This window comes from Podarcis raffonei, chromosome 7 (genome assembly GCF_027172205.1).
Source record: "Podarcis raffonei isolate rPodRaf1 chromosome 7, rPodRaf1.pri, whole genome shotgun sequence".
Classification (NCBI taxonomy): domain Eukaryota; kingdom Metazoa; phylum Chordata; class Lepidosauria; order Squamata; family Lacertidae; genus Podarcis; species Podarcis raffonei.
The window spans coordinates 88,851,269-88,878,485 of NC_070608.1; the positions used below are offsets into that span (position 1 = coordinate 88,851,269).

Here is a 27,217-nt window from a genome sequence, read left to right on the forward strand (position 1 = left end):
CAAGATGTTCTAAAATGATTGTTCTATTCTTGTATTATGCTGCTTGTTGGAAGAATTTGACAACCTGCCTAAAATGTATAGTCCTGATCCAACTGTTATGATTAATTTTTTTATGAAGGGTAAAAGATAGGGGATTTCAGAATTTATCCTCCAGTCATGCTATATAATCTGAAAGGCTGGCTTGAATTTGTGACTTTAAAGTACCGTATATACTCGAGTATAAGCTGATTTTCAGCACATTTTTTATGCTGAAAAAGCCCCCCTCTAGTGGCGGCGGAGGAACGAGAAGCAAAAAGGAGCCCTTTGGCTTGTTCTTCCTCCACTGCTGCCACCACCAGCCTCGGCCTCTCAGCAGCTCCCTAGGTAGGCGGGGGTGCGGGAGGGGCTGGGGGGAGAGAGAAGCCCCCTCTGCCGTGTGCGCATGTGCACGTGCGCGCATGCACTCTGGCCCACCAGGAGGTTTGTGGTGTGGTGAACCTGCTTATACTCAAGTCAATAAGTTTTCCCAGTTTTTTGTGGTAAAATTAGGTGCCTTGGCTTACGGTCGGCTTATCCTCGAGTATATGCAGTATGGTATATTTTAAAATTAAAATTTAAAGCATGAATTATTAGCTGTTTTTAAAAATGGCTGCTCTTATCAGTATGAGGATTTTTGAGGGCCCCAAGCCAGAGAACTACAGAGCAGCGGAATGAATGCAGCACACATGACTTTCTACCTGTCATCCCCAAACAGGGATTAAATGTGAACTGGGATCCAATTCAAACATAGGTGTTGATCTCAAGGCTGAGCACAAATACCTTCTGCTATTCGCTTCTGTTTCTTGGGAAACAGACGGCTTTGAATCTGGGAATAAGCTTCAGTGGGGCTGATCCCTCAGTCAATGCTGCATGAGTGTAACTGGTGCTATATAGTCACTCTATCAAAAGACACAAACTTTGCAACTGTAACTTTTGAACAACATTTAAACGTATTTTGGCTACAGATTAATCAGTTAGCAGAAGTGCAGTTTAGTGCAGTGTTTTATCTCTTAATCTAAAATGCAGTTATTCTCAAAACAGTTTCCTGTATTGAATAATGAGCTTCAGAAAATAAGCTACAATCAAGCAAAGCAGTGCTGGTGGGAGAAAGCTCTTTATACGCCACTCTTTCCTGCATCACAGTTTGAAGGTAGCAGCATCTTTTAACTTACTTAAAATGAATTGAACACTTCATATCTGAGCAGAAATAGAAGGTGAATGCAGTTGAGCATGTACCAACTTGTAACCATTAAGTACCGTATGCCAAACATACTTTTGGAGGGGAATTGCCACTCACCTACTTCCCATGCATTCTTATCACTGCAATAGTGTTGTGAGCTTACAAAGTAGTTTCTGGCATATTAAGAATGGTCATCTATATTTAATCTTAGCTACTATCTCACAACTGAAGTGGCGAGTGCCGACAGAAGTGAAGCTACAATGGGACTAATGAAAAACAAGAGGGGTGTCTGCATGCTAAAGAGAAACTCTGGGATGTTTCAGACAGGGTCTGCAAATTATGGCTGGCTGTGAAGTCCAGTCCCCCCAGGAGAACACAACATTATAAACATTTTATCAACACTGTTTTTATTAGCACTGTATTGTCTGATTAAAAACTGAAGTTGTATAGCTAAGGTTTTTTGTAGGTCGATGAGCACATGCTTTAAAAAAAACTCTTTGACTTCTGAATAGCTGCACTGCTTTTTACAGTTCTCCTTCATACGTCAAAGACCGTATACTCGAATGTTTAAAAAATGATTAAAAAATAGTAAAGTGAATGTTATTTCTAGTATAAGCATCAAAATATGGGGAATTTTGGATTTTGGCTTTTTAATTTTTAATATGTACGAATGCCCCGGTATTTCACGGAGTTGTATGGCACCTTAGAGACCAAATTATTTTGTGTCATGACTACCATCTTATGCAGCATACCTACCTGGGAGTAAGTGCTATGGAATGTAATCGTGCTTTACTTCCTTCTACATAGGTTCTACATGCAAGACATACTGAGCTTTAACTAACAATTGTGCTTCAGTCAGCTGAAATGCAACTTTCAGCTTTTAATTAAAAATGAACAATCTTACAAAGGAATGTTACCATTTAAACTAGCTTCCTGCTAATCCAAGAAAATGATAGAAATATCTAGCCTCTGTTTGATTCATTTCCTCACTTGGGTCTTTTTTGTTCTCTCTGTGCCATTGTAAGCTTTACAGACCAAAAGAGAAAATTATGCCCAACAGTGGAGCAGTTTAAAGAAGCTCCCACTCCGGCTCACGCAGCTGAGAAGTGGGTGGTTCAAGAAAGCCCGCTTCTCAGCTGATCAAGCCCCCTGCCTCCAGCTTGAGTGTCCCTCAGCGGGGGCTTCATTAAACTGCTCCACTGAGGCGTGGCAGCTGCACACCCTTCAGCAGAGCAATATAAAGAAGCCTCCTTTCTATGCAGTCCCTCTGGAATATGAGGGCCAGAGCTCGATGGCAGTTTTACCCAGTGTTTATTGCAGGTGAAGCAGCCATTGCTCTCTGGCCCTCATACCGGTCCTAGCCCATGTATTGATACAACGCCCAGGCCTAGTGTACACCACAACCACTCACACATCACAACCACACAAGTGCCCTCACAATTAAGATTAGAAAAAGCATTTTAGCTCTTTCCAAACCTGATTTGGGAGGTTGGAGTGATTCTCCTGAAGAGTGATTAATTTTCCCTCCCCAGCTGCTTGAGGAAGATCTCCCCCGTGCACGCACACCAATTAGGCTTGGGGAAAAACCTTCTATTGAAGCCAAGTTTTCACCCTAATTGGGGTGCAGAGGGGCTACAACTGGGGACCATAAAACCATTGTTAAGACTTCTGTTGAACAAGCAGGCCGAGGGATGGGGGGAATGACTGAAGAGGAATGGAGCTGAGTTGAAATCCTATGCTCACATAGGACTTGATCTTGCCCCTGGTGTTACACCTATGAAAAAGCTGTTAACAAGAATTCAAACACTTTCTTAGTGGAGCACTTCAGATGGCTGCCGCCTCTGTCTTTCCCAAATCTCAGAATAAGATTCCAGTTTGGCAGCCAATTGCAACACATCACCAGGAGTATATAAGCTTTGGCAAGGGAACATCACTCATACATCATGCTAGGACTCTCTCTGTCCAGAAACACATGACTATACAAGTATGAACTTGATAAAAAGGTGCTTTGTGCAAACAACAAACCACCAAGGAAGATAGGAAGGGTAGATGGATAACTCTTGTGCTCTCAGACCCTTTACAGGTACTCTGCTTCCGAACTCCAGACACACACATGCACCAGGAATCCCAAATCCACTGCAGCAACTGGAAGCTGAAGGACAAGCCACCCTACATAGGTAATCTGAGTGGGTGGTGGGTAACCAGGGATTTGGTGGTCCATTCCTTAAACTATGAGTCCTGAGCATCCTCCATCTGTTCCTTATAAGCGTCCCAAAATCTGCAGAGTACATGCACCCATGGCCAGAAGGTTTTCCTCTCCTACCCTAGAACAGAGTTTTTCAACCTTTTTAGGTCCATGGCTCCCTTGACCAACAACATTCTTTCTGCAGCACCGCTCTGAGACTCAGAAGCCCTTGCCTGCAGAGCTGCCAGCCCCTCACCCACTTTCGAACACCCTCCCTTGTGGAGTGTTCCCTCAGCCTCCTCTTCTCCCCTCTCCTTGAAAGTCCTCTGGGCAGCCCAGTTGATCCCCCTGCCCGAAGGAGAGGGGCCTCCTCACACTGTCCCACAGGGGCCTGGGAAGCATGCCCTGGCCAGCCCCAGAGGCACCATGCGCCTGGGGAGTTTGTAGCCAGAGCTGCTGCAACAAACAGCTGTAGAAGCCTTTGGGAGGCAGAGATATGGGAGGGACAGAGGCCAGTGTTGCCCCTGGCACCCCTGACCATCATTCAAGGTACCCCAGGGCGCTATAGCACAGTGGTTGAAAACCACTTTCCTAGACGGAACGTCTAATCTGGATAAAAGATTGGACAACACTGGAAAGAACAGACATTTTAGACCTTGAGAGTCATTGTAACAGATTTGGATGGCATGCCTTTCTCGGTTATAATAAAGCTAAAGTGCATAGCAGATTTACTAGTCACATTCTCAGAAATGCTCTATTGAAAGTCTGGACCAGATATCAACCTCTTATTGGAGCCACAAACTCCATGGTGGATATCCTTGTTGGAAGCACATGCTATTAAAAAAATGAACATGCAGAGACATTGGGCCTCATATAGGCAGTAAATAACAGAAGACCAAGGCCAATTAAAGTTACAACCATACCGGGAGATAAGGCAACATTTATCTGCCTGGCTCCAATGCCATCAGCTGAATAGCGTTTTCCAATCAGATATTACAAGAGATTTTGGCAAAGAAGATTCAAAATTCCAATTGATAGTATTAAGAAAATAACACGAAACTTGTATCCAAAATGTATGATTTCCTATTGGAGTGAGACATGAAGGATGAACAAGTAAAGGAGGCTCAAATAAAATGGGCCCAAGACATTGGCAGGACTATATAGAACAGTGGGAGAGGCTATGGCAAGTGGATATTAATTTCACAGCCTGCTACTGTATCAAAGAAAACTTTATAAAAATGTTCTTTAAATGGTACATGACACCAGCCAAGCTCACAAAAATTTACAAATTAAAATCTATTTTATGTTGGAAATGAGGAAAGTCTGGTGGAGGGGTGAAAAGATTAAAACCTTCTGGGGCATAATACATGATGAGTTTAAAAAAATGCTCAGGATCTCCATAGAAAAAAAACCTGGGGCATAATAGGGAGTGATATCCCACAGAATAAGAAAAGAATTTTTTTTATATGCCACTGTAGCCGCCAGAATAGTTCTAGCCAGCAAATGGAAAGACAAGACAGTATCCTCTAAAGAAGAATGTATTTATAAACTAAGTGAATACATAGAGTTGGCAAAATTAACAGCAATTATAAGATCTCAAACAAATCAAAATTTAAACTCAGAATGGAAATGCTTTGAAGAATGCATGGGAAAATGCAGCTCTGAAAAGAATATGTTAATATGCATAGATTAAACGTGTAAAGTGGATGTGTGAATATAAATATATGGTTAGCAAGTATAGATTAAGTATGTAAGTATATAAAGTAAAGGTGAAAATAAAATCAGAAAGGGTTGTAAGAGATAAAGATGAAGATTTTTGGAAGGAAGTCGATCCGTGGTGGTGGGAGGTCACAGGGATGGGTAAGGTGTCTTGTTTTAGTTTGCATAGGTAGCATATGTGTTTCTATGTGTATTTGTGGTATCTGTACGTCTTTGTTCATATATATTTTCCCCCTCAATAAAATATTAAAAAGAAAACCACTGCCCTAGATTATAGGAAGAGTCTAAACTGACTGGAGAATCTTCCCTTACTTAATAGGTTATAAGACTGTCCAAATCCCAGTGAGCTCTCATCATGCGCTGGAAAAAGCAAATAGTTATAATTATTATTTATACGCCACCCATCTGGCTGGGTTTCCCCAGCCACTCTGGGTGGCTTCCAGCACATATAGAAACATAATAAAATATCAAACATTTAAAACTTCCCGATACAGGGCTGCCTTCAGGTATCTTCTAAAAGTTGTGTAGTTCTTTATCTCCTTGACAACTGATGGGAGGGAATTCCACAGGGATGGTGCCACTGCTGAGAAGGCCCTCTGCCTGGTTCCCTGTAGCTTCTCTTCTCGCAGTGAAGGAACCAGCAGAAGACCCTCGGAGGAAGACCTCAGTGTCCTGGCTGAATGATGGGGGCAGAGATGCTCCTTCAGGTATACTTGGCCGAGGCCATTTAGGGCTTTAAAGGTCAGCACCAACACCTTGAATTGTGCTCGGAAACGTACTGGAAGCCAGTGTAGGACCTTTAGGACTGGTGTTATATGGTCCCAGCGGCTACTCTCAATCACCAGTCTAGCTGCCACATTCTGGATTAGTTGTAGTTTCTGAGTCACCTTCAAAGAACTCATTGCAGTAGTCCAAGTGGGAGATAACCAGAGAATGCATCACTCTGGTGAGACAGTCCGCGGGTGAGTAGTGTCTCAGCCAGCATGTCAGATGGAGCTGGTAGACAGCTGCCCTGGACACAGAATTAACCTGTTCTTCCATGGACAGCTGTGAGTCCAGAATGACTCCCAGGCTGCACACCTGGTCCACACCCACCTGCCCCACAAAGGGAAATGCAACCAACTTCAATAAAAGCCAAGCAATCCACTCCACCTTTTCTTAATGCTAGCAAAACTTGTAATGTGTTCTCCCTTGCAGGATCAGAACCAGGTTACATTGAAGCAGAACAGTCGCAGGAGAGAGACACTCTACATTTGATGAGTAAGTACTTTGCCCAGAACAATGTTATCTCCAGTGGGTCTTTCCAAATACTGACGCCAGCAGAGCTGAGAGCATTCTTGTTTGAAGAAAAAGGACACAGGCAGTGGCATCTAGAATAAAAAGACTCTTAAGTGTTGGCACCGTTTTTCACTTACTCATTACCTGGGTCAAGCTAATGTCTTGTAACACCTTGCCTATGTTTCTCTTGTCTCCTCAGGCAATCCGGCAACCATCCTGCATACACAGAAGCAAGAATGCTCTTCGCAGAACATGACATGCAGACCACAAGGGATGTCTACAGCTTCAGCAACCGCCAGTGAGAAAGCAGCTTTTTTCTCTAGAGTTGCTACCATTTTGTTCCTACAGGGTTTTGTGCCTTTGAAAGCTGAATGACAGGCAGTGTGGCAAACAGGTGTAACTGCACTTGGGGAAGTCTGCACCAGTGAACCCCTCTGGCTGTTAACAATGTTTTCGAAGGCAGAGGACTCCTGTGGAAACAAAAATATGGCAACCCCCGCTCTGTGGTACTGTCAGGCCTCACTCCACAACTGATATTGTTCAACAAAATCTGTGACTGAATTGCTTTTCTTATGGTGGCTAAGCAGTTAGGGAAGCCTTTCCCCTTATTGGTCACCTCAGATGTCTTTAGAGGACATACAATGGAAGGGATTATCCACAACAGCCCACCTGGGTTGAATGTCTGTATCTTGCCTATGTTTGTGTCTTCTGTGTGTCACTAATTGGTGGACATCATGAGCACTGGCATAGCAGGACCATAAAACTGGCCTGCACAAGAAGCCAGAAGAACTGGTACTACACTGTAAGATACAGTGGACCCTCTGGATACGAATTAAATTAGTTCTGGGGGTCCATCCGCAACCCGAAAAGTCTGTAGGCAGAGGTGCTGCTTCTGCGCATGCGCGTGGTGCAATTGAGCGCTTCTGTGCACATGTCAAGCGTGCAGAGCACTTCTGCGCATGGCAAAACCTGGAAGTATACACTTCCGGGTTCGCCACGTTCGTAACCCAAAAGTTATGTATCCAGAGCGGTATGTAACTAGAGGGTCCACTGTATTAACATAAGATGTAAGAAATAAAACATTTTAAAACCATGGTTCTGTTTAGTCACTTGACCAATTGAACTGATGAGAGATACCTCTGTTTCCTTCACTAGCCTCTGTTGCAGTTCTGCTTTTCTTTTGACATCTTAATTGACCAAACTGGATACTTTTGTTTAAAACATAATAAAGACACTATGGCACTGAAATGTAACTTTAACAAAAACAAAAAACCTTTTGTAATGGAATTCTGTTTTTCTGTCTCCCCCTTATCTGAAATACAACTTTGGAAGAATGCTGTACAAATGTGAAGAGAGAGAATAGTATTGGAGAATTTGCAGATGTGGAAGAAATATCGCAGTGTGAAGAACATCTTCTAGATTTTAATATGGTAAGCTTAGCAAATATTTCGCAATAGCCAGCGCAACTGGAAATCAGTTCTAAATCACATGTGGAACCTCAGTGAGTAGAGGAGATTCCCCATTTCAGAAGTCTGCCTCTCAGTTTGTGGAGAGGGGCAGGGAGAAAGAAGGCTTACCAAGCTAGCCCCTGCAGAAGTGTTCATATGAGCAGAGTGCCTGAAGAGGGCTCATGTGTGAATAGCAGGCACTGGAGGTTGCAGAGGAGCAGTTGCTGACTTTCCTTTTCAGACACAGCTTTTCACATCATGTTGAATCCTCTTATAGATGTGATGGGCCCTAGAGGGCGCAGTGAAAAGTGGGGAGAATGAAAGTCCCTATTGTGTGCATGTAACTCTCTTTGGATCTCAGTCAAAATGTGTAATCATAGTGCAGTAACACTGAGATTTAGCTTTTCTGTATATAGGATTACTATACAGTGGTACCTTGGTTCTTGAACGTAATCCATTCCAGAAGTCCGTTTGACTTCCGAAACATTTGAAAACCAAGGCACAGCTTCTGATTGGCGCAGGCACCCCAGAAACAATAGCCGACAACCGCATCAGATGTTTGCCTTCCAAAAAGGTTCAAAAAGTGGAACACTTACTTCTGGGTTTTTGGCCTTTGGGAGCCGAAATGTTTGAGTACCAAGGCATTGAAGAACCAAGGTTCCACTCTACAATGTTTGAATGTTTATTTACTAAGGGAAATTTTATTTTCTCTTTTGCAAAGCTGTATTCTACATTTTAATTTCTTAAATCTATAGGTTTCTTCTGTACATGAAGCAAGGTGTGCAGATCCCAGAAGTTCTGAAACAAAATCAAATGGCATTAGGAAAAAGCTATACTCCAGTGACAGCCCCAGCTCTGAAGGCACAGCATCAGAAGGTGGAAATGGATGGGCAGATCCTTGTGAAGAGCTTTTCTCTCGAACTCAGCTATAAAAACTGCGGAGTAAAAAAAGTATGGTTTAAGAATAGCATGAGATGGAAAACTCTTCCTGAAGGTCTGTGACTCAGCAATGAATTGATTTTCCCTTTGGGTTAATGGATTCAGAAGTGTATTTATCTTTCTCTTCTTGATATTTTATTTTCAATAGTTGGGAACATTGTCCCATTGAAGGCTTTTTTTCTCTCCCTCCAAACTGTTAGTTCCTTGGCCATTTGGACCTAGATTAGATTGTGTTGTCAAATCTAGAATGGATGTGCATGTGATTTGTCATGGTAGTATCACTGCTCTTTTGCATCTTAGCTGCAGTTATTTTTATTTTTAACTGTAGCCTTATCAGTATTACTATCTAACTAGCATTGCAGTGTCCACAGCTATTCAGATATTTTATCTTTTGGCTTTTAAGATTTGGGAGATAAATACTTAACACTGTAATCTATCAGTGCCTTTCTGAATGTGAGAGGACAACATGTGTGGCTTGTCCAGTCTTTAAGATCTTCTAACTTTGGAGTAGGAAAACTAGGGCTGTGCTTTAGAGACTTTCAGAAACTGTGTTTTCTATTCTAGGATCTCTCCTCTTAACTCGCATATAAACTAACACAGTTGAAACTATTGTTTGTTCTTGCTAACTGAAGAAGCCAAGGATTTTTGCAGGCCTGGGAAAGAAACACTATTTTTTCCCCTCTTCTTCCTTCCCCCTCATTTCTTCTCTGTTCATCTCTTTCAGGGCTCAGTACTGTAAAGTAGATGATTAAAAACAAAATGACACTATGTCCTGATTCCCAAGCACACTTACTTCAATGGTACTTAGGTGTAAGTGTAGTTTGGGTTGCACTGTTAAACCCAATGGATAAATTTAATGGATGATGAGCTTTTTCACAAGCTGCAAAGATTTTGCTTGAATAACTAAAATAATCTCAGAATTCAGTGTTCGGTAATTTATAGGCGAAGGATTAGTGTGTCACTCAAAACAAATCCTGTGGCTCCTGCAGTTGGCTACTATTGTGGTTCTAATTTAGTAAATCTTGTAGCGATCTTTGTGTCCTGAGAGAATGTTAGGAGTAAGTTGTGTGTTGTGGGTGGGAGTGGGGAACGTGATGACGACTTACATGTGTGATTGCAGTAGTGATTGTTGCTTTATGTGACCTGCTCTTAAAGTTTATTTTAACATAGTCAATGCATCTGTCAAGTTGTAACTGTGCAAGACTATCAACTCCTTGTGCTACTAACGTATTATGCAAATCATAAGAGCCAGGAGGAGCAATATTGGTTTGTACCATTTCATAGTTTTTAAAAAAAGATCTATACAATAGCAGCATGTTTAAGACATCAGAAAGTGCAGAAAGTTTACTATTGACTTGAAAATGCTAAGCCATTACTTTTGATAGGCAAGAAACTCCTAACAATTATAGTTGTTTCAAATATTAAGCTGAACTGGCTTTGAAATTTTTATTCTGTGCTAGTGAGCTGAACTAAATTTGAGTTTTGTTGCCTTTTCTTAATTGATAGTACATGACTTAAGATCTAGGGTATCAACACCTTGTAAGATTGCATGTCTCCTTTCTGTTGAAACTTTTACTCCATTGGCTTGGTTTGTACTTTCCAGGGAAATGTTATTAATAACTGCTTTTAAGCTACATTATTTTAGCATTCATACAACAAATCTTTAGAGTGTTTGGGTTTTTTTCTTATTTGAGATTCAGGATAAGTTTTTATATATTTACTTTCTTCTGGAGCTTCCTTAAAAAAAGTTGTATAGCACATGCACTGAGAATATTGTCTGTCAACATGAAAGCAAAAAGAGCGAGACTGATAAATCATAATGATTAACTTAACTAGTAAGTCATTATTACAATAAGAAATGACCAAATGGAAATATTGCAGTGGGCGAGAAGAACCCACACTTTTTAAAACTCAGCTTATTTAGGTAGATCTCAGTGAAAGGGTTGTTGGTTACATTATGATTTAATATTTTAACACCTTTGGAAATGTACATGTTTCATGTGTGGGCAATAACAAATAATATTTATTTGTTCCATAATTGAATGGAGAAAATTCTGAAGCTTTCCAGGGAGGAGGTTGGCGTGTGAGTTTGTGGTTTTTTTTTTTGCAAGGATAATTTAAAAGTGGAGATGCTGAAATGCACTGTGGTCGGAGGCGCATTGCATATCCATAGCACTGAAGGATCAGTTTTTCATTCCTGGGCTGAATTTGTTTCTACTTTTTTGCTTCAAGTGGTTGTATTGTTCTGATTTCACATACACCAGAGTAACTGAATTTGTTTTTTGTGGAGTTACTTAACACCAAATAAAAAGATAAAAGGACAGCTTTGTTGGTTTGTCTGTTGATGTACAAAATCCCCACTCGCTATGAGAAGCAAGGCTACATAGGTTGAGAGCTCCTGGGCTTGTCTGTTGTGGGACATATCCCTGTGTTGGATTAAAAGGTCAGACTGCAGCAATTTTCTTGAAGGTGAGACAAAGGATGCAGGCATAACCCTCCCAAAGAGAGGACTCAACAGCCTATGTTGTAACAAAGTCTTTGGACAGGAGAGGCAACCTAAGGCTGGATTGCCTTCTAAATCCAATTGCCTTCTAAATCCAGCCCATGGACGATCCGGGAATCAGCATGTTTTTACATGAGTAGAATGTGTGCTTTTATTTAAAATGCATCTCTGGGTTATTTGTGGGGCATAGGAATTGGTTCATATATTTTTTTCCAAAATATTGTCTGGCCCACCACATGGTCTGAGGGACAGTGGACCGGCTCACGGCTGAAATAGGTTGCTGGCCCCTGTCTTAGGATAGCCTAGACACAGAGCTGAATACAGCACTCAAAAATGGTGCCTGCTTCTCTTCCCAAAATGCCCAGGCCAACAGAGGAACAAGATCTTTAAGTATACAGTGGTACCTCAGGTTAAGAACTTAATTCGTTCCGGAGGTCTGTTCTTAACCCAAAACTGTTCTTAACCTGAGGCACCACTTCAGCTAATGGGGCGTTCCGCTGCTGCCGTGCCACTGCTGCACAATTTTTGTTCACATCCTAAAGCAAAGTTCTTAACCTGAGGTACTATTTCTGGGCTAGCGTAATCTGTAACCTGAAGCGTTTGTAACCCGAGGTACCCTTGTACAAGAATTCGTGTAAGGAATTCTAACAGCTTACCAAGAAGTCAACAGCCAAATGGGACAAAAATCTCTGAAACCTTTTGAGTAGGGGTGGCCTCTATCACTAAGCTATATCACAATATCTGAAATAAGGATGGAGCTATGTAGAGGCATTGGCTGGTTTTACGGTTTTCCCCACATGGTGATTTTGCATGCATGTGTGCGTCCACCCACATACCATGATTCATGATATATTGCCAGGTCAAAAATTATGAAAAGGATATCACAATATGGACTTCAAACCAGTTTTGTATCATATATTGCCTATCCCTACTTTTAAGGGCCAGTGTGGTGTAGTGGTTAAGAGTGGTAGACTCATAATCTGGTGAACCGGGTTCGCGTCTCTGCTCCTCCACATGCAGCTGCTGGGTGACCTTGGGCTAGTCACACTTCTCTGAAGTCTCTCAGCCTCACTCACCTCACAGAGTGTTTGTTGTGGGGGAGGAAGGGAAAGGAGAATGTGAGCCGCTTTGAGACACCTTCAGGTAGTGATAAAGGGGGATATCAAATCCAAACTCTTCTTAAGTAGCCAATAGTTACGTGAAACACTAAAATAGAAAAGATATTGCTAGAATTACTATTTATGATACAGACTGGGACAGTATTAGATTAAAGCCTTGAAATGGTAGTGGGAATTTTTGACATAGCATGTGCACAGGGTTGTTCCCGAGTCACAAGATAAAACACTTGCTCAAGATGTAGTGATCAGTTTTGCATGTTACGTGTAGAAAGGGAATATAATGTGGCACCTGTGAAGCATACATGAACTGACAATGGTCAACCAGTGCTTGTTTTGCAAAACTTGTCACCTGAAACCCTGAAGCATCATCAAGAACTGAAACTAGTGGCCATCAAACTGGCGGAAAAATAAATCACTTACACCCCTTTAAACTGATGATCCAAAAAAGTGGCACACTGCATCAAATTTAAAGGAGCTACCTAAAAATTGTAAGATGAACAACAAAGACGGAGATCAGGAGGAAGAACAAGAGAGCACCAGGAGGAAGAATGGTTGCCGCACTGTGGACCCAGAGGTCACCAAACATTTTGGACCAGTGGACACATTTTAAATTTTGAGAGCGCTCTGTGCACCACTCACAAAATGGCTGCCATGGGGCATGGGTGGTAGGCAGGAAATATTTGGGAATGCCTTGGTGGCTGAAATGAAGCAGAAATTACAGCCTCCGCGACTTAAAAGGAGACTGGATTTTAAATCTGATTTAACTGAGCAGGATTTTAAATCTGATTTAACTGATAGCCTCCTTCCAGTGAAATTTAAATATGCCAAAGTTAAGGAAAAGAATGGGAAACAAATATTGTATATGTGTAAAATAATGTAAATAAATTGAAACATTGGCAGGCTTATACAGCACACTTGCAATCAGCAAAAAGCTGGATAACACTAGAAGAAGAATTGATGAAGTATGTGTATGGAAATGCAGGAGGAGGAACCAGAAGAGGGAATGGAGGGAAGTCATGAGGTCTAAAGAACCTCAAAGATAAGGTTTTGAAATGTTTTTGTGAATGGGGATGGGGGTTGTTTTTTGTAAATTGTGGAAATTAATTGTGGAAAAACCAATAAAAATTTAATTACATAAAAAAAATTAAAAAGATGATTCCCCCTTCACTTCTCACTTTCCTCTGTAGCCCCCTAGCCCCATTCTGTGCCCCCCCCAATTTATGTGGTTTTTCACCTGGGCACCCCTTGGAATATCCTGGGGGGCACCATGGGACCATGTGGCCCCCGATTGGGAAACACTGATTTACTTGGTCACTAAGAACCCTCTGCATTCTGGGTGTAATCGCTCAACATCTTTCAGGCACAACACCCACACGCAACCCTCAGAATCCTTACACACCTGAGCAATAGGCCTAGCACCCATGAAGCTCTCTACCCACACCAAGATAGATTTTTCTAAAGACTTTTAAAAAAGTTTTTTTAACCAAGCATCTGGCTCTCCCTTCCATGCACTTGAACTGTTGTGTACCAAGGCAGGCACTGGATGCCTTGCTGCTATTAGCATTATCAATATTTTTATCCTATTCTTTAGCCAAGACAGACTCCTACAGCAACTTACAAATAAATATTGACCTCTTAATCAATGTTACACAAAATAATTTATTGCTATGTAAATTTGTGTAGGATTGCTGCTGAAGGACAGCCATTTTATGGTGGCACACCAACACTTCATCAAAATCTCAAGCCCACCCATGTGTCCAAAGATAAGGAACCCTTGCAAAATCCCACCAGTGGGCCTTCCCCCCCCCCCTTTGATCCTGTACCGACTGCAAAGGTTTGTTACCCACCACACTGCTTGGTGTATATGCGCAGAAGGGAGCAGTTGGCCCAGAAAGAGGATGTGGGGAATCTTAAGAGTTGATTGAAAATATGTGTACATCAAGGCATTGATAGTTTCAAGTTGTTACTTTTTGAAAGTAATTAAACTAAGCACAACTATCAGTTTGTGAAAACTTTTAACTGACAGTTGGAAGCCAGTTGGACAAATTGATTTGGTTTTAAAGCACTGTTATCTTCTGGAAATAGGAACAATATCTGGAACAAAGATTCTAAGAACAAACAACTAATTGCTATTTAATGTAATATTTTATAGTGCACACACTCACTCTCTTTGCTCTTTTTGACATTTAAAATAAAGTTTAGAGCGGTAGAAAAGATGTCACCCCTCTGATTTTCTTCTTTACCCCTTTGCAAGTAAGGGAGATGGCAGCATGATGGCGTTTCAGTACCTCCAGCCTTTCATTCAGCATTTCAGCAGCAGTTACCTTATCTTCAAAGTCCCTTAACAGCAGTGTATTCCCAAGCAAGCCGCACTTCTGGTAAAGCCTCTGATTGTCCATTCGCAATTTGTCCCTAGCCTGTTTAGTCTTAGTTAGAATCTCTCTCCTTTGGGCCACTAAAGCCTCAACTGCCATTAGTTGAGACCTTTGGCCATGATTCTCTGCTTCCACAAACTGCAGTTTTTCCTTCACTTGAGTAAGAATTTGCACTGTGTTGGTTATCTTTTTCCGGAGCTTCATAAGCTCCTCATTGCGCTCTTCAATCTTTTCATTGTAGGTTTGGTTCTCTATTTTCAGTTGCTCAAAATCTATTAAGTGCAGACCTTCTGCTAACTCTTCCATGGCTTTTAAACTTGCATCAAGCTTTTGGATCCTGTGTTTCAGCTTTATATTTTCCAGTCGAACCTAGCATGATAAAAACTGAAGTGAGTCTACAGATATCCTACCCAAGGGTGGTATTCAACTAAACAGTTGTGCAAATGCAAGGATCACCTCTACCACACGACTTCCCCCACCCCTGTCTCCTCCACATTCAGCTCTCATTTTCCCCATGTTCCTCATGTTCCAGGGAATTTAAGGAAACCCCAGAGCAGGTAGGAGAGGCATGGTGGAAAGTTAAATTGCTAAAAATGGAAATTACAACATGCACAAATATACATTTCCTACAAAAAGAGACAAAACCCTTGCTGTGATGGAACCATAGACTTAGTGCTACTTAGAGTACAACCCAAAGGATTTAACTCAAAGCAGATTTGAAGAACTCGAGGAATGGAATAGAAGCAGCCACAACTCCCCTATTGACCGTATGTGGAACAGTTGACTTGGGATGAAACTCTTCCAGGTGAGAAACTATTATGGGAGGTGATTGGGGTTGGAATAGGAACTGTCGGGAGCTTATGTGAACTCTGGATCAGTCTTTACCAGCTGTAACACCTATGAATAAACCTCAATAAAACTGACTTTTAAAATAGTTCAGACTACAAGATGCTCAGGAAGTTGCCTCTTACTTTTTTATCACCATAAGTTTCTATAACTAATAAGCCTAAGCACATGTGATGGAAATAACTACAGTGGTGCCTCGCAAGACGAAATTAATTCGTTCCGCAAGTTTTTTCTTCTTGCGAGTTTTTCGTCTTGCGAAGCACGGTTTCCCATAGGAATGCATTGAAAATCAATCAATGCATTCCTATGGAAACCGCCTTCAGACCAGGTCCGGGGACAGTCTGTCCCCCGACCTCTTCTGAAGGCTGGGGGGGGGGGACAAGGGCTTCTTCTCCCCACCACCCAGCAAGCTCCGGGGACAGGAGGGCTTTCCTCCCGACTGCCAGCATTTTAAAAGCCCCCAGGACAGCGGAGACTTCTCCGCTGTCCCGGGGGCTTTTAAAATGTTGGCGGGAGGCAGCGAAGCGCTCGCTGCCGCCCGCCAGCATTTTCAGATCGCCCCGGGACAGTGGAGAAGTCTCCGCTGTCCCAGGGGCTTTTAAAATGCCAGCATTTTCAGATCGCAGCCATCCGAAGGCTGCCGGTGGGGCGGAGAGATCTCCTCCCGCCGCCAGCCTTCGGAGCAGCCTTCTGAAGGCTGGCGGCGGGAGGAGGTCTCTCCGTCCCGCCGCCAGCCTTCGGAGCAGCCATCCGAAGGCTGCTGGTGGGGCGGAGAGACCTCCCGCCGCCGCCAGCCTTCGGAGCAGCCTTCCGAAGGCTGGCGACGGGAGGAGGTCTCTCCGCCCCGCCGCCAGCCTTCGGAGGAGGTCCGAGGACAGTGGGGAAGACGCGCTGCGCTTCCCCGCTGTCCCGGAGATTTCCCTATGGGCTTTCGTCTTGCGAAGGAAGCCCATAGGGAAATTCGTTTTGCGAAGCGCCTCCAAAACGGAAAACCCTTTCGTCTAGCGGGTTTTTCGTCTTGCGAGGCATTCGTCTTGCGGGGCACCACTGTACATAGGCTTTCCTTGTTTACCTGTGGCCCTATTATTGACTGCTATGGTACCTCGGTTTACGAACTCAATCTGTTCATGAAGTCCATTCTTAAACCAAATCCGTTCTTAAACCGAGGCGTGCCTTCCCTAATGAGGCCTCCTGCTGCCGGTGCCCTGCTACCATTCGGCTTCTGTTGTAGACCGAGGTAAAGTTTGCAAACCGGAACACTACTTCTGGTTTTGCGGAGTTTGTAAACCCAATAGTTTATTAAAGGGCTGTTCATAAACCGAGGCACCACTGTACTATTACTATCAGGGTTTACAACTTGGGTTTTGGTATCGTTGCTCTAACATGGGTAGCCAATGTTGTGCCGTCCACATGTTGATGGACTATGACTCCCATCAGCCAAAACCATTGGTTCTGTTGCCTGAGATTGCTCAGAGGACACCATATTGCCTATCCCTCCTCCACTGGAATAGAAATGCAAAAGTAAAGCATGGAAGGGGAGGGCAAATATTAACTGTGCATCACAACTGAAATAATAAACTGCCTAAGCTGAGAAGACCATAACTTCCAGGGGAGAATTAACTAGCTGCACCGCAGACTCCTGCCAGTGAGGTGGCTGGAGGGGGTCGATGAGTGTGTTTGGGTTTTTTCGTTAATGGGTGAGGGGGAGAAGCAGGTCTAATCCATCGCTGGACTGTCTGGGCAGGCTTGTCCGGTCAGGTCTCACCTCCGTCATCTCCCTTTCCTTGCTCTGCTCCCTGGCCTGGATCTGGCCCACTCTGTCGATAGCGGCTTGCTTGCTCCCCAGCCGGCGCCCCACGGTGTAGACGGCCACCTCCATCTTGAGCGCCTGGTGGGCCTTCCAGGCGCTCTCGACCTTGGCCAGCTTCTGGCTACAGGAGAGGCGGGCGTCGTCGATCTGCTTCTGGAACCAGGCGGCCTCGTCGGCCTGCTGGGTGCGCAGCTCCTCCAGCATGGCCAGGTAGCGGCTGTAGCGCTGCTCCTTGTCCGAGATGTGCTGCTCCAGCTCCTGCCGGACGCGCTCCTTGCTCTTGGCCTTGTTGAGCAGCTCGCTCAGCTTGCTCTGCAGCTTGGCGTTGTAGTGCTGCAGGCGCGCCCGCTCCAGCAGCAGCTGCCGGTACTGCTCGGCCAGCTCCTGCCGCCGGAGCTGCTCCTCGGCCAGGCGCCGCTCGCGCTGCTCCTCCGTCTCCGCGGCCGGCGCCGCCTCCTCGGCCTCCCAGCTCCCGGCGCTGCTGCCCACCTCCAGCGAGAGCCCGCTGTGGCGCTGCAGCTCCAGGTCCCGCAGGCTCAGGCTGATGCGCCGCCCCAGATCCACGCCCGTCAGCAGCGGAGGCGGCTCCAGCAGCCCTCCCGCCGCGAAGGGGGCCTCGCTGGGGAGCGCGGGCACGGGGGGCTCCTCGCGCGGCTCCGCGGCCTCCTGGATCTCCGGGGCGGGGGCGCCGTCAGGCGGGGCCCCTTCCTCCCCCTCGCCGCCGCCCTCCTTCTCCTCCTCCTTCTCCTCCCCCTCCAGGCCCCCTTCCACCGAGCTCTGCTGCTCCGGCCCCGCGGCCTCGCTCGCTTCCTCCGGGCCGGGCGCCTCTTCGGAGACCGGCTCTCCTTCGCCCGCCGGCTCAGCCTCCGCCGCTGCCCCCGCCTCCTCCGCGCCCGCCTCGGCCCCGTCCGCCGGCGGAGGCTCCTCGGGGCCCGAGGCGGGCGCTTCCCCCGGGCCCTCGGCCTCCCCCGGGGGCGCCTCCGCCGGTTCAGGGGGCCCCTCCGGCGGGGGAAGCGGAGCTTCGGCCGCAGCGTCTTCGCCCGCCGCCTCCATGTTCCCCGTCTCCTCCATGGCTTCCCCGGCTCCGCGCAGCGGCGTCTCCGCGTCTCCACAGTAACCGCTCTGTGGGCGGGCACGGCGGTTGCTAGGGGAAACGCGGACCAGAGCCGCGAAACTCGATTGGCCACGCTAGCCTGGGCCACGCCCACGGGCCTCTCGGAGCTGCTGATAGGCGAAGGGGAGAGCCGCTCAACCGGCGGCGCCAGAGGAAGCGCGACGCCGAGCCTCGAAGCTCGATTGGCCGCGCCGGCCTCGGGCGCCGATAGGCGGAGGGGCGAGGCGGGGGCGGGGCCTGCTCAGCCTCTTCCCCGGCGCAGTCTCTCCAACGTCAGCTGTGCGCCGGTCTCCCCCCCCCTTGTTATTTTCCCGAGGGCGGGGGGAACCAAGATGGCGGAGCTGGGCAAGAAGTACTGCGTGTATTGCCTGGCCGAAGTCAGCTCGCTGCGCTTCCGCTGCACCGAGTGCGCCGACATCGAGCTGTGCCCCGAGTGCTTCTCGGCGGGCGCGGAGATCGGGCCTCACCGGCGCTGGCACGGCTACCAGCTGGTGGACGGCGGGCGCTTCACGCTCTGGGGCGCCGAGGCCGAGGGCGGCTGGAGCAGCCGCGAAGAGCAGCTCCTGCTGGACGCCATCGAGCAGTTCGGCTTCGGCAACTGGGTGAGGGAGAGGGCGCTCCGCCTCGGGCTCCGGCCTCTTATCGCGCTCCCTGGGCGCCCCCCCCCCGCCTCATTCGCGTCCCGGGCCATTCACCCTTTTGCGATGCTTTCTGGATGAACTACGGCCAAGAATTAAAAAATTTCCAAAGATGGGTTAAATATCATTAGAAAATGCCATTACTTATCAGCTGATTAGGACTTCATCTGTCACTCTGTTGTGACTGGTGGGCTGAGTAATTTTCAGCCATCTCAAGAGGGTCCTGGCGGCAGTTTGAGAACACAAGAAAAAAGCCACCATTGGATACATTTAATACTGTTCTTTTAGAGAGCTCCAGTTTAATATGTATGTATCAAGATGTGAATTTGTGGGGAAAGGAATGGACAGTTAGGGACTACTTGATCTTTGTGTGTGCATATAACAAACTATCATTGCTGATTGGGGTAAATCCTTGGTATGAACAAGCCCTAGCATTCATTAACACTATTTAAAAGTATTATAATGTGAAATATTACTCTCGATAGTTTTATGAAGGAATGCCACTGCTCTTATCTAGAAATTGACATTTATTACATACTGTATAGGGATGTGGGTGGCGCTGTGGGTTAAGCCACAGAGCCTAGGACTTGCCAATCAGAAGGTCAGTAGTTCGAATCCCCCCGACGGGGTGAGCTCCCGTTGCTCAGTCCCTGCTCCTGCCAATCTAGCATTTTGGAAGCACGTCAGAGTGCAAGTAGATAAATAGGTACTGCTCCGGCGGGAAGGTAAATGGCGTTTCTGTGCACTGCTCTGGTTCGCCAGAAGCGGCTTAGTCATGCTGGCCACATGACCCGGAAGCTGTACGCCGGCTCTCTCAGCCAATAAAGCGAGATGAGCGCCGCAACCCCAGAGTTGGTTACGACTGGACCTAATGGTCAGGGGTCCCTTTACCCTTTACCTTACATACTGTATATGGGATAATCTTACAATTTTAAAGGTCTTCATATATTTAATTTTAATTTTATTCTAGGAAGATATGGCTGCTCATGTTGGAGCATCACGAACGCCTCAGGAAGTGATGGAACACTATGTAAGCATGTATATACATGGTAACCTTGGGAAAGCCTGCATCCCTGATGTTATTCCCAACAGAGTGACTGATCACACCTGCCCAACCGGTGGCCCACTTTCACCTAGCCTGACCATGCCTCTGCCACCTCTAGATATATCAGTGGCTGAACAGCAGCAGCTGGGATATATGCCACTTCGAGATGATTATGAGATTGAATATGACCAAGATGCAGAGACTCTAATCAGTGGCCTTTCAGTAAACTATGATGATGATGATGTCGAAATAGAATTAAAAAGAGCTCATGTGGACATGTATGTAAGAAAACTGAAGGAGAGACAGAGACGAAAGAACATTGCCCGTGACTACAACTTGGTCCCTGCTTTCTTAGGCAAAGACAGAAGAGATAAAGAAAAACCTTCAAAACGCAAAATCACAAAAGAAGAAAAAGAGCTGCGGTTAAAATTAAGGTCTCTTTATCAGTTTATGTCTTGCAAGGAGTTTGATGATTTCTTTGAAAACTTGCACAAAGAGAAAGTACTTCGAACCAAGATTAGGGAACTACAACGATATCGGCGGAATGGTATAACAAAAATGGAAGAATCTGCAGAATATGAAGCAGCTAGACACAAACGAGAGAAAAGGAAGGAAAATAAAAATATTGGTACTTCAAAGAGGGGGAAAGAAGATGGGAAAGATGGGGAATTTGCAGCAATTGAAAACTTACCTGGCTTTGAACTGTTATCTGACCGAGAGAAAGTGCTTTGTAGCTCTATTAATCTGAGTCCAGCACGTTACGTGACTGTTAAAACTATTATCATTAAAGATCATCTCCAAAAAAGGCAGGGCATTCCATCAAAAAGTCGCCTTCCTAGTTACCTGGATAAGGTACTAAAGAAAAGGATTTTGAACTTCTTAACTGAAAGTGGTTGGATATCCAGGGATGCCTCTTGAATCTTGTTCTTTCTCCCTTGAAATAGTATGAACTAATAGTCACTTCACTTGCTTATCCTTTTCTTAAAACCTAGGATTCTCTTGTAAAAGCTTAAAATCCTAAACTGAACTGGATTCTTCTGTATTGAATCATGCAAATGCTAGATTGAACTTTGCAACCCAGACAGCTTTCTTGAGAGGAGGAAATTGCTTTTAAAATAATTGTGGGATATGTGACACACTTATCTTTGACTAGTATAGCAAATGTGGCAGTAGTTACTGTGATCCACCTCTGCTGTAGAAGCTGTGTGGAGAGGGGGAGACCTTCAGCTTCTTACGGACATAGTGCAGAGTGAGGCTGCAGTCCTCTGTATACTTACTTGGGGAGTAAATCTGACTGAATTCAGAGGAACTTGCTGTTGAGTAAACTTGAATAGGATTGGGGTGCATGTGTCTTTTTACTAAATCCTGGGTACTAAACTTCAAAAGCACAGAGAAATTAAGATTTTTAGTGAAGATCCTTAGCTATAAGCTATTGTTCATTGCCAAAACAATATATTTTGCTGCAACAGTAGAAGAGCATAATGAACGCAATTCAAGAGGGCATTAAAGGGTATCTGCTCACTTGCTTGAGTGTACGCATGGCAATTTTAAGAGTAGACTGGCTCCACCAGCTAGCTGAATATAAACCCATGACTTGTCTTTGGCAAGTAACTGGCATTGTGGTTCTGAATGTAGTGGTTGGCCAGCAGCTCTACATGACACTATTTCTGTGACTAAAGGCACAGAGTGAAGAATCTTTGCATGCACAAAGGTTTTCTCTGGATTCATGTAGAAATCTCATACACACACACCCGTTACATGGGGGTAGGCACTACCTGGCTCAGTAGAATCCACTGTCACAATTTGTGCTTACGGGAAGTTTGCACCACTTGAAACTATGACAGGTGGGTGGGATCTTAACAGGTTCCTTGGTTTTTCAGACTTGGGCAAGAAGCAAAAATATTGAGGCTTTCTAAGCTGCTGCCTGGATTACAAATTATGCAGGCAGGCCTGATTTAGGCCAAATTGCCTCTTAATGCAGCAGGTAGCATAGTTATCAAAAGAGTAAGCTTGAAAAGGGTCGTGTCAAATGCAAATGCTCATTTATCAGCTGTTGGGACAAAGTATAACTTTGCTGTTACCACAATCCAGTCTGGGATAGCTCAGTCTGGAGAGCATGCAATTCTTCATTTGCCTCATGTTGGGCAAAAGATTCCTGCACTGCAGGGGGTTAAACTAGATGACCTTCATGGTCTCTCTCAGTTCTCCAATTCTAGGGCAGTTGACTGTGTGCCCAGGGGCCTTGTCCTTTATACAAACTTATGAAGTGGGGCTGCGGCTAAAGAACAGCTTCCTGTATGGTGTATATGGAAAAAGTTTTTTTAAAAGCACTTCTGCAAGCTCTCCTGTCCACATCAAAGGCTTCATTGGCTTGTGGTGATAATGCCCAGGGCTAAAGGGATGCTTCTGGCCTGCTAAACCATATCTGGGCCTTGAAAACACTGATCTTCATGTGCAGCTCTACCATAAGTAGGTTTCACCACCAGCTTCCTTGATGACTGGGGTTTACTAACAGTTACAGAATCTTAACTATTCAGGATTACAGATTATTCCTCAAACTCCTGTGAATTCAGAGTTGATATACACCTTACACAAAATTCTGAATTCTCCCACTTTATAAACCACACCAGCTGGTAGATTCAATTTTAAATGTGTCACCTCCCCCTAGTGCAATGAATAACACATCAGAGGGAGGCACAGCACAAACCTGTCACTGATATGTGGCTCCTTACACATCCAGTGGTCAGAAGTGTTCAGAAAGGACATGCCATTTGCCATCTCACTCTACTGCACCTCTAGATCCATTTCTCTGCTGTTGCATGTGCTGGTGTTTAATCCCTACTCTTTTTCAGCTGTATACATGTGTAGCTCGGCAGCTCTTGCACATTCCACTTTCTGGCCACTAATGGACTAGAAATAGCACAAAGGTCCCTGAGGAAACAATAGTGTTCTTCTTCAGTTTGTGTTCTCTTCTGATTGACAAAGCAAAGATTTTCTCTCATTTTATATGTGACTTTAATTATGATACTTTGTTTTTGACAATAAGTCTACTCTGGTCAGAAACTATGCAGTGTTTTATGGTCAATGCACTGTTCCATCCAGGTCAGTCCAAAAGGACTGAAGCACAACTAACCCTAAGTAATGACAGACATGTTTTGTTATTCCTGCCCTTCAAAAAACTGGTAAACTTTGTTAACATGAGTACCACTATCTAAATGTATTTAGCTCTAGTGCCATAACTGTAGTTTCCTGAATGTTAATCAATACATCTGCTAAACAAGGTTGATGTAAGCCTTATATTTCATTGGCAGCCCTTTTAATGTTGCTTAAGAGGAGCAACTGGTGCTAAATATAACTTATTTGATAATCTGAACAATTTTTAAATGTGTTAATATTTATTACACTTCTGCAAAGGTCTTTACAGTGTGGCATTTTCACATTCATGCAAAGCCTCTAAGCAAAACTATAGTGAATAAATACTTTAATATAACTAATGTTTCATTAAAATTATTTAAGGGTGACTGAAATCTAGTAAGAGAAATATGGGCATGTAAGGAACCACAGTGGCGCTGTGGTCTAAACCACAGAACCTAGGGCTTGCCAATCAGAAGGTTGGTGGTTCGAATCCCCGCAACAGGGTGAGCTCCCGTTGTTCGGTCCCAGCTCCTGCCCACCTAGCAGTTTGAAAGCACATCAAAGTGCAAGTAGATAAATAGGTACCGCTCCGGCAGGAAGGTAAACAGCGTTTCCGTGCGCTGCTCTGGTTTGCCAGAAGCAGCTTAGTCGTGCTGGCCACATGTCTGCGAACAAACGCCGGCTCCCTCGGCCTATAGAACAAGATGAGCATGCAACCCCAGAGTCAGGGGTACCTTTCAGGAACACATAATTATTTATTAGCTTTTAACAGTTAAAAGAAACATTGAGATTTTAATGCTTATTGTGGGTGGAAACCTCAGCTGCAGGGGCCAAATGCAACTCCAGGCCTTCACATTCATGTCTCAAAGACTGCCCAGGCTACACCTCACCAAAATTATACTACACACCCTTGTGCTTGGATGCCTCTTGCACGCCAGAAGAGGTGGATGCTATATCCAGCAAAGTTATCCCATTAGCACAAGGACTTCCACCCATCCAATGAGATTTCCTTTCCCCATCGGCCTCCGAATCTGCTGAGGAGAGGAAGGAGTCCTATTGTGCAGACACAAGCCTTTAACTAATGGTACAACTTTGCAGGATAAAGTCCCTGACTTTTCCATGGCTTAGAATGCAGCCTATAATACAAAGGCTGTTCTAACCATTTCTACTTCGGACTATACCTACATTTTGGCTCTGGATGTACCTACTATCAGCACGTACTTCCCTGAATATCACCCACAAGGGAATGTAACCCATGGAGAAAGTGCTCTGGCAGAAATAGTTCAGGAAAGACATCAGACATACTTTTCACAGGCATGTGTCAAGTTAACACTCTTAGCCCAGTTCACAATTTGAAGAGGAAGGGTGTTAAAATTATCAATTCATTTCTTACCACTCTCTTTTCTAATCGGATGTAGCATAAAGTATCCGTGCACATGAGAGGCAAATCATTTTAAAGCAATATATACTACTACACAGGTACTATTACTCTATACTATATATTTCCTTTTCCATACATGATGTTGGCAGGACTCCATAATTTCATTCACCATGGGAAGTGCTGAGCCAGTTTCCAGAGAGCACAATTCCCAGGCTTCTGACCAATGCAGGAGAAATGGTAATCTTCATGCTCCACATAGTTGAGAAGAAGCCTATATTCTGGCTGTGCAGTTGTGACTTGTGGGGAGGAGGGAGGTATGTCTACTTGTTTTTGCACTTGCTAGGAACTCCAAGCAGCTGGAAAAGCTAGAAGTCCATACACATCTCCCTTCCTGTATCATCATTTGGGACTGTATGTTTTCATGTTTAAAAGTAGAGGCTATGCTCCATTATAGTTGAGGGTGATCTATCACATACTACAGCTAGCCCTAGATGGCCATTCCCATTCATATACAAAGACACATTCAGTCTTTGTGATCATCATCATGTGCAAAAGTTATCATAAAGAACAAGTAGCATATAACAATAGTGAGCAGCTTCAAGAGGGTTTCACAACAGTTTCAAGCATGCATTTGTATGTCTGGAGTTCAGCAGAACTTTGGAAACCACAGTTGGCTGTATGGGGAGGAATTTTTGCAAGTGCATCTAGGAGTAGAGTATGACACGAGTGTCAACTAAAGGACAAATTAAAAGCATAGCAATATGTAATCTGACATTTAAAAGGCCAGTCAATGCACAAATCTGAGTTGTTTTTTTAAAAAACAACAACACAACAACAGCTAATTAAGACAAGAGCCCTGCTGAGTCAGACCAAAGGCCCATCTAATTCAGCATGCTGTTTTCAGAGTGACCAAGCAGGTCATGCACTTTCCCGACTTTGTGGTTCCCAGCAACCGGTATAGAAGCATACCGCACCCAACGATGACCATACATAGCCATCAAGGCTAGTAGCAATTGATAGCTCCATCCTCCATGGATTTGTCTAGTCCTGTTTTAAAGCCATCCAAGTTGATGACCATCACTATATCTTGTGGCAACAAACTGCAAATAACTAAGCTGTTGTGAAGAAGTACTTTTGTCTGCCCTGAATCTCTGATGTGTATGTCAGGTAAGCTTGACTTGGCTTTTAGTTTTGGTTAACTGATATAGCTTCATTAGATGACCCTGGATCTAGGAAGAGGAAGAAAATCCTCTCCTGATCCACTTTCTCTGGGTGATGCACAATCTCACACACCTCTGTCATGCCCTCACCCTTGCCTTTTCTTACTAAACAGCCTCAGATGTCATAACATTTCCTCAAAGGATGGGCAGTTGATCATTTTGGTTGCCCTTTTCTAGCTCTGCACTGTCCTTTTTTAGGTGATGCAGTTAGAATTGCACACAGTACTCTAAATGTGGTCACCTCATAAATTATTATATTGGCAGTCCCTTTCCTAAAGATGCCCAAGACTGAATTCAATTCACAGCTGCCACGAATTGAGTTCAATGAGCTATCTGTTGCGACCCCAAGATCTCTTTCCTAGTCACTGCCAGTTCAGACCTCAACCTCATATGCAAAATTAGGATTTTATTTGTGCCCCATTGTGCATCACTTTAAACTTGCTTACATTTAACTGGATTTGCCATATACCATAACTGTCTTTCACCTGGTTTCAAAGCTCCTCACAATCTCTTGTTGTTTTAGCCCTCTTGAACAATTCAGTATCATTAGTAAATTTGGCTTCCGCACTGCTCATCCCAACCTCCAGATCACATATGAACAAGTTAAAAAGCAAATGTCTCAACACTGATCTTTGGGGGCGGGGAGATTCCACTTTCTACATTCCTCCACTGGAAGAACTACCCATTGATTCCTAGCGTGCTTCCTGTTTCTTAACTAGTTACTGAACCATAAGATAACCTTTCCTATTCCATGACTGCTAAACTTAGGAATCCTTGGTGAGGAACTTTGGCAAAAGCTTTTAAAAGTCCGAAGTACACAATGTGAACTAGATCACCTGGTGATTTGTTTTTATTTTTCATTTGTTAATAAGGCTTAAAACGTAAGCATCTTGTAATCATTGTTTTCCTCGGTTTGTCTGCCCTACATCTCTCTGAAAACCGATGCAAATATTTCATTCAGCTTCTCTGTAGTGTCTTTTTTCTCCTTCAGCACACTTTTTACTCTCTTGTTATCCAAAGGTCTAAACACCTCCCTAGCTGGTTTCTTGCTTCTGATGCATTTTTTAAAAGCTGTGGTTAGTTTTGCAAGTTTTTAGCAATATGATTACAGTGGTACCTCGGGTTACATATGCTTCAGGTTACATACACTTCAGGTTACAGACTCTGCTAAGCCAGAAATAGTACCTCGGGTTAAGAACTTTGCTTCAGGATGAGAGCAGAAATCGTGCTCCGGAGGCGCAGCAGCAGCGGGAGGCCCCATTAGT

At 44.5% G+C, this 27,217-nt stretch overlaps 3 protein-coding genes across 10 annotated transcripts in view; 2 read left to right on the forward strand and 1 right to left on the reverse strand.

Annotated features, from left to right (window-relative positions):
* The window catches only part of KIAA0232 (KIAA0232 ortholog), a 48,715-nt gene extending 37,627 nt beyond the window's left edge, over nt 1–11,088 (forward strand). For 7 of the 8 annotated variants that reach the window (XM_053394874.1, XM_053394879.1, XM_053394876.1 and 4 more), the window contains 6 exons: nt 1,060–1,168; nt 3,271–3,375; nt 6,300–6,362; nt 6,580–6,678; nt 7,713–7,810; nt 8,584–11,088. In XM_053394874.1, coding sequence (XP_053250849.1) covers nt 1,060–1,168; nt 3,271–3,375; nt 6,300–6,362; nt 6,580–6,678; nt 7,713–7,810; nt 8,584–8,760 — 651 coding nt within the window. In that variant the 3' untranslated portion in view covers nt 8,761–11,088. The remainder of the gene's footprint in view (nt 1–1,059; nt 1,169–3,270; nt 3,376–6,299; nt 6,363–6,579; nt 6,679–7,712; nt 7,811–8,583) is intronic. The other variant, XM_053394880.1, reaches the window with a different exon arrangement.
* A 2,939-nt stretch (nt 11,089–14,027) lies between these two features.
* On the reverse strand, nt 14,028–18,490 carry CCDC96 (coiled-coil domain containing 96). Its single transcript, XM_053397581.1, has 2 exons — nt 17,375–18,490; nt 14,028–15,132 (listed from the first exon to the last, which is right to left on the reverse strand). Exons 1-2 carry the CDS (start codon nt 18,488–18,490, stop codon nt 14,587–14,589), a joined length of 1,662 nt encoding a protein of 553 aa, XP_053253556.1. The 3' UTR covers nt 14,028–14,586.
* A 228-nt stretch (nt 18,491–18,718) lies between these two features.
* TADA2B (transcriptional adaptor 2B) lies at nt 18,719–23,706 on the forward strand. The gene is made up of 2 exons (XM_053394912.1): nt 18,719–19,135; nt 20,142–23,706. The coding sequence occupies exons 1-2, from the start codon at nt 18,866–18,868 to the stop codon at nt 21,132–21,134; spliced, it is 1,263 nt and encodes a 420-aa protein (XP_053250887.1). The 5' UTR covers nt 18,719–18,865; the 3' UTR covers nt 21,135–23,706.
* Nucleotides 23,707–27,217: the final 3,511 nt, after the last annotated feature.

Excerpts from the sequence above, each read along its gene's own strand:
- CCDC96 (XM_053397581.1), bottom strand. The coding sequence starts at position 18,490 with ATGGAGGAGACGGGGAACATGGAGGCGGCGGGCGAAGACGCTGCGGCC. Across the intron at positions 15,133-17,374 it reads AGGAAAGGGAGATGACGGAG|GTTCGACTGGAAAATATAAA; the intron begins GTGAGACCTGAC and ends TTATCATGCTAG.
- TADA2B (XM_053394912.1), top strand. The coding sequence starts at position 18,866 with ATGGCGGAGCTGGGCAAGAAGTACTGCGTGTATTGCCTGGCCGAAGTC. Across the intron at positions 19,136-20,141 it reads AGTTCGGCTTCGGCAACTGG|GAAGATATGGCTGCTCATGT; the intron begins GTGAGGGAGAGG and ends ATTTTATTCTAG.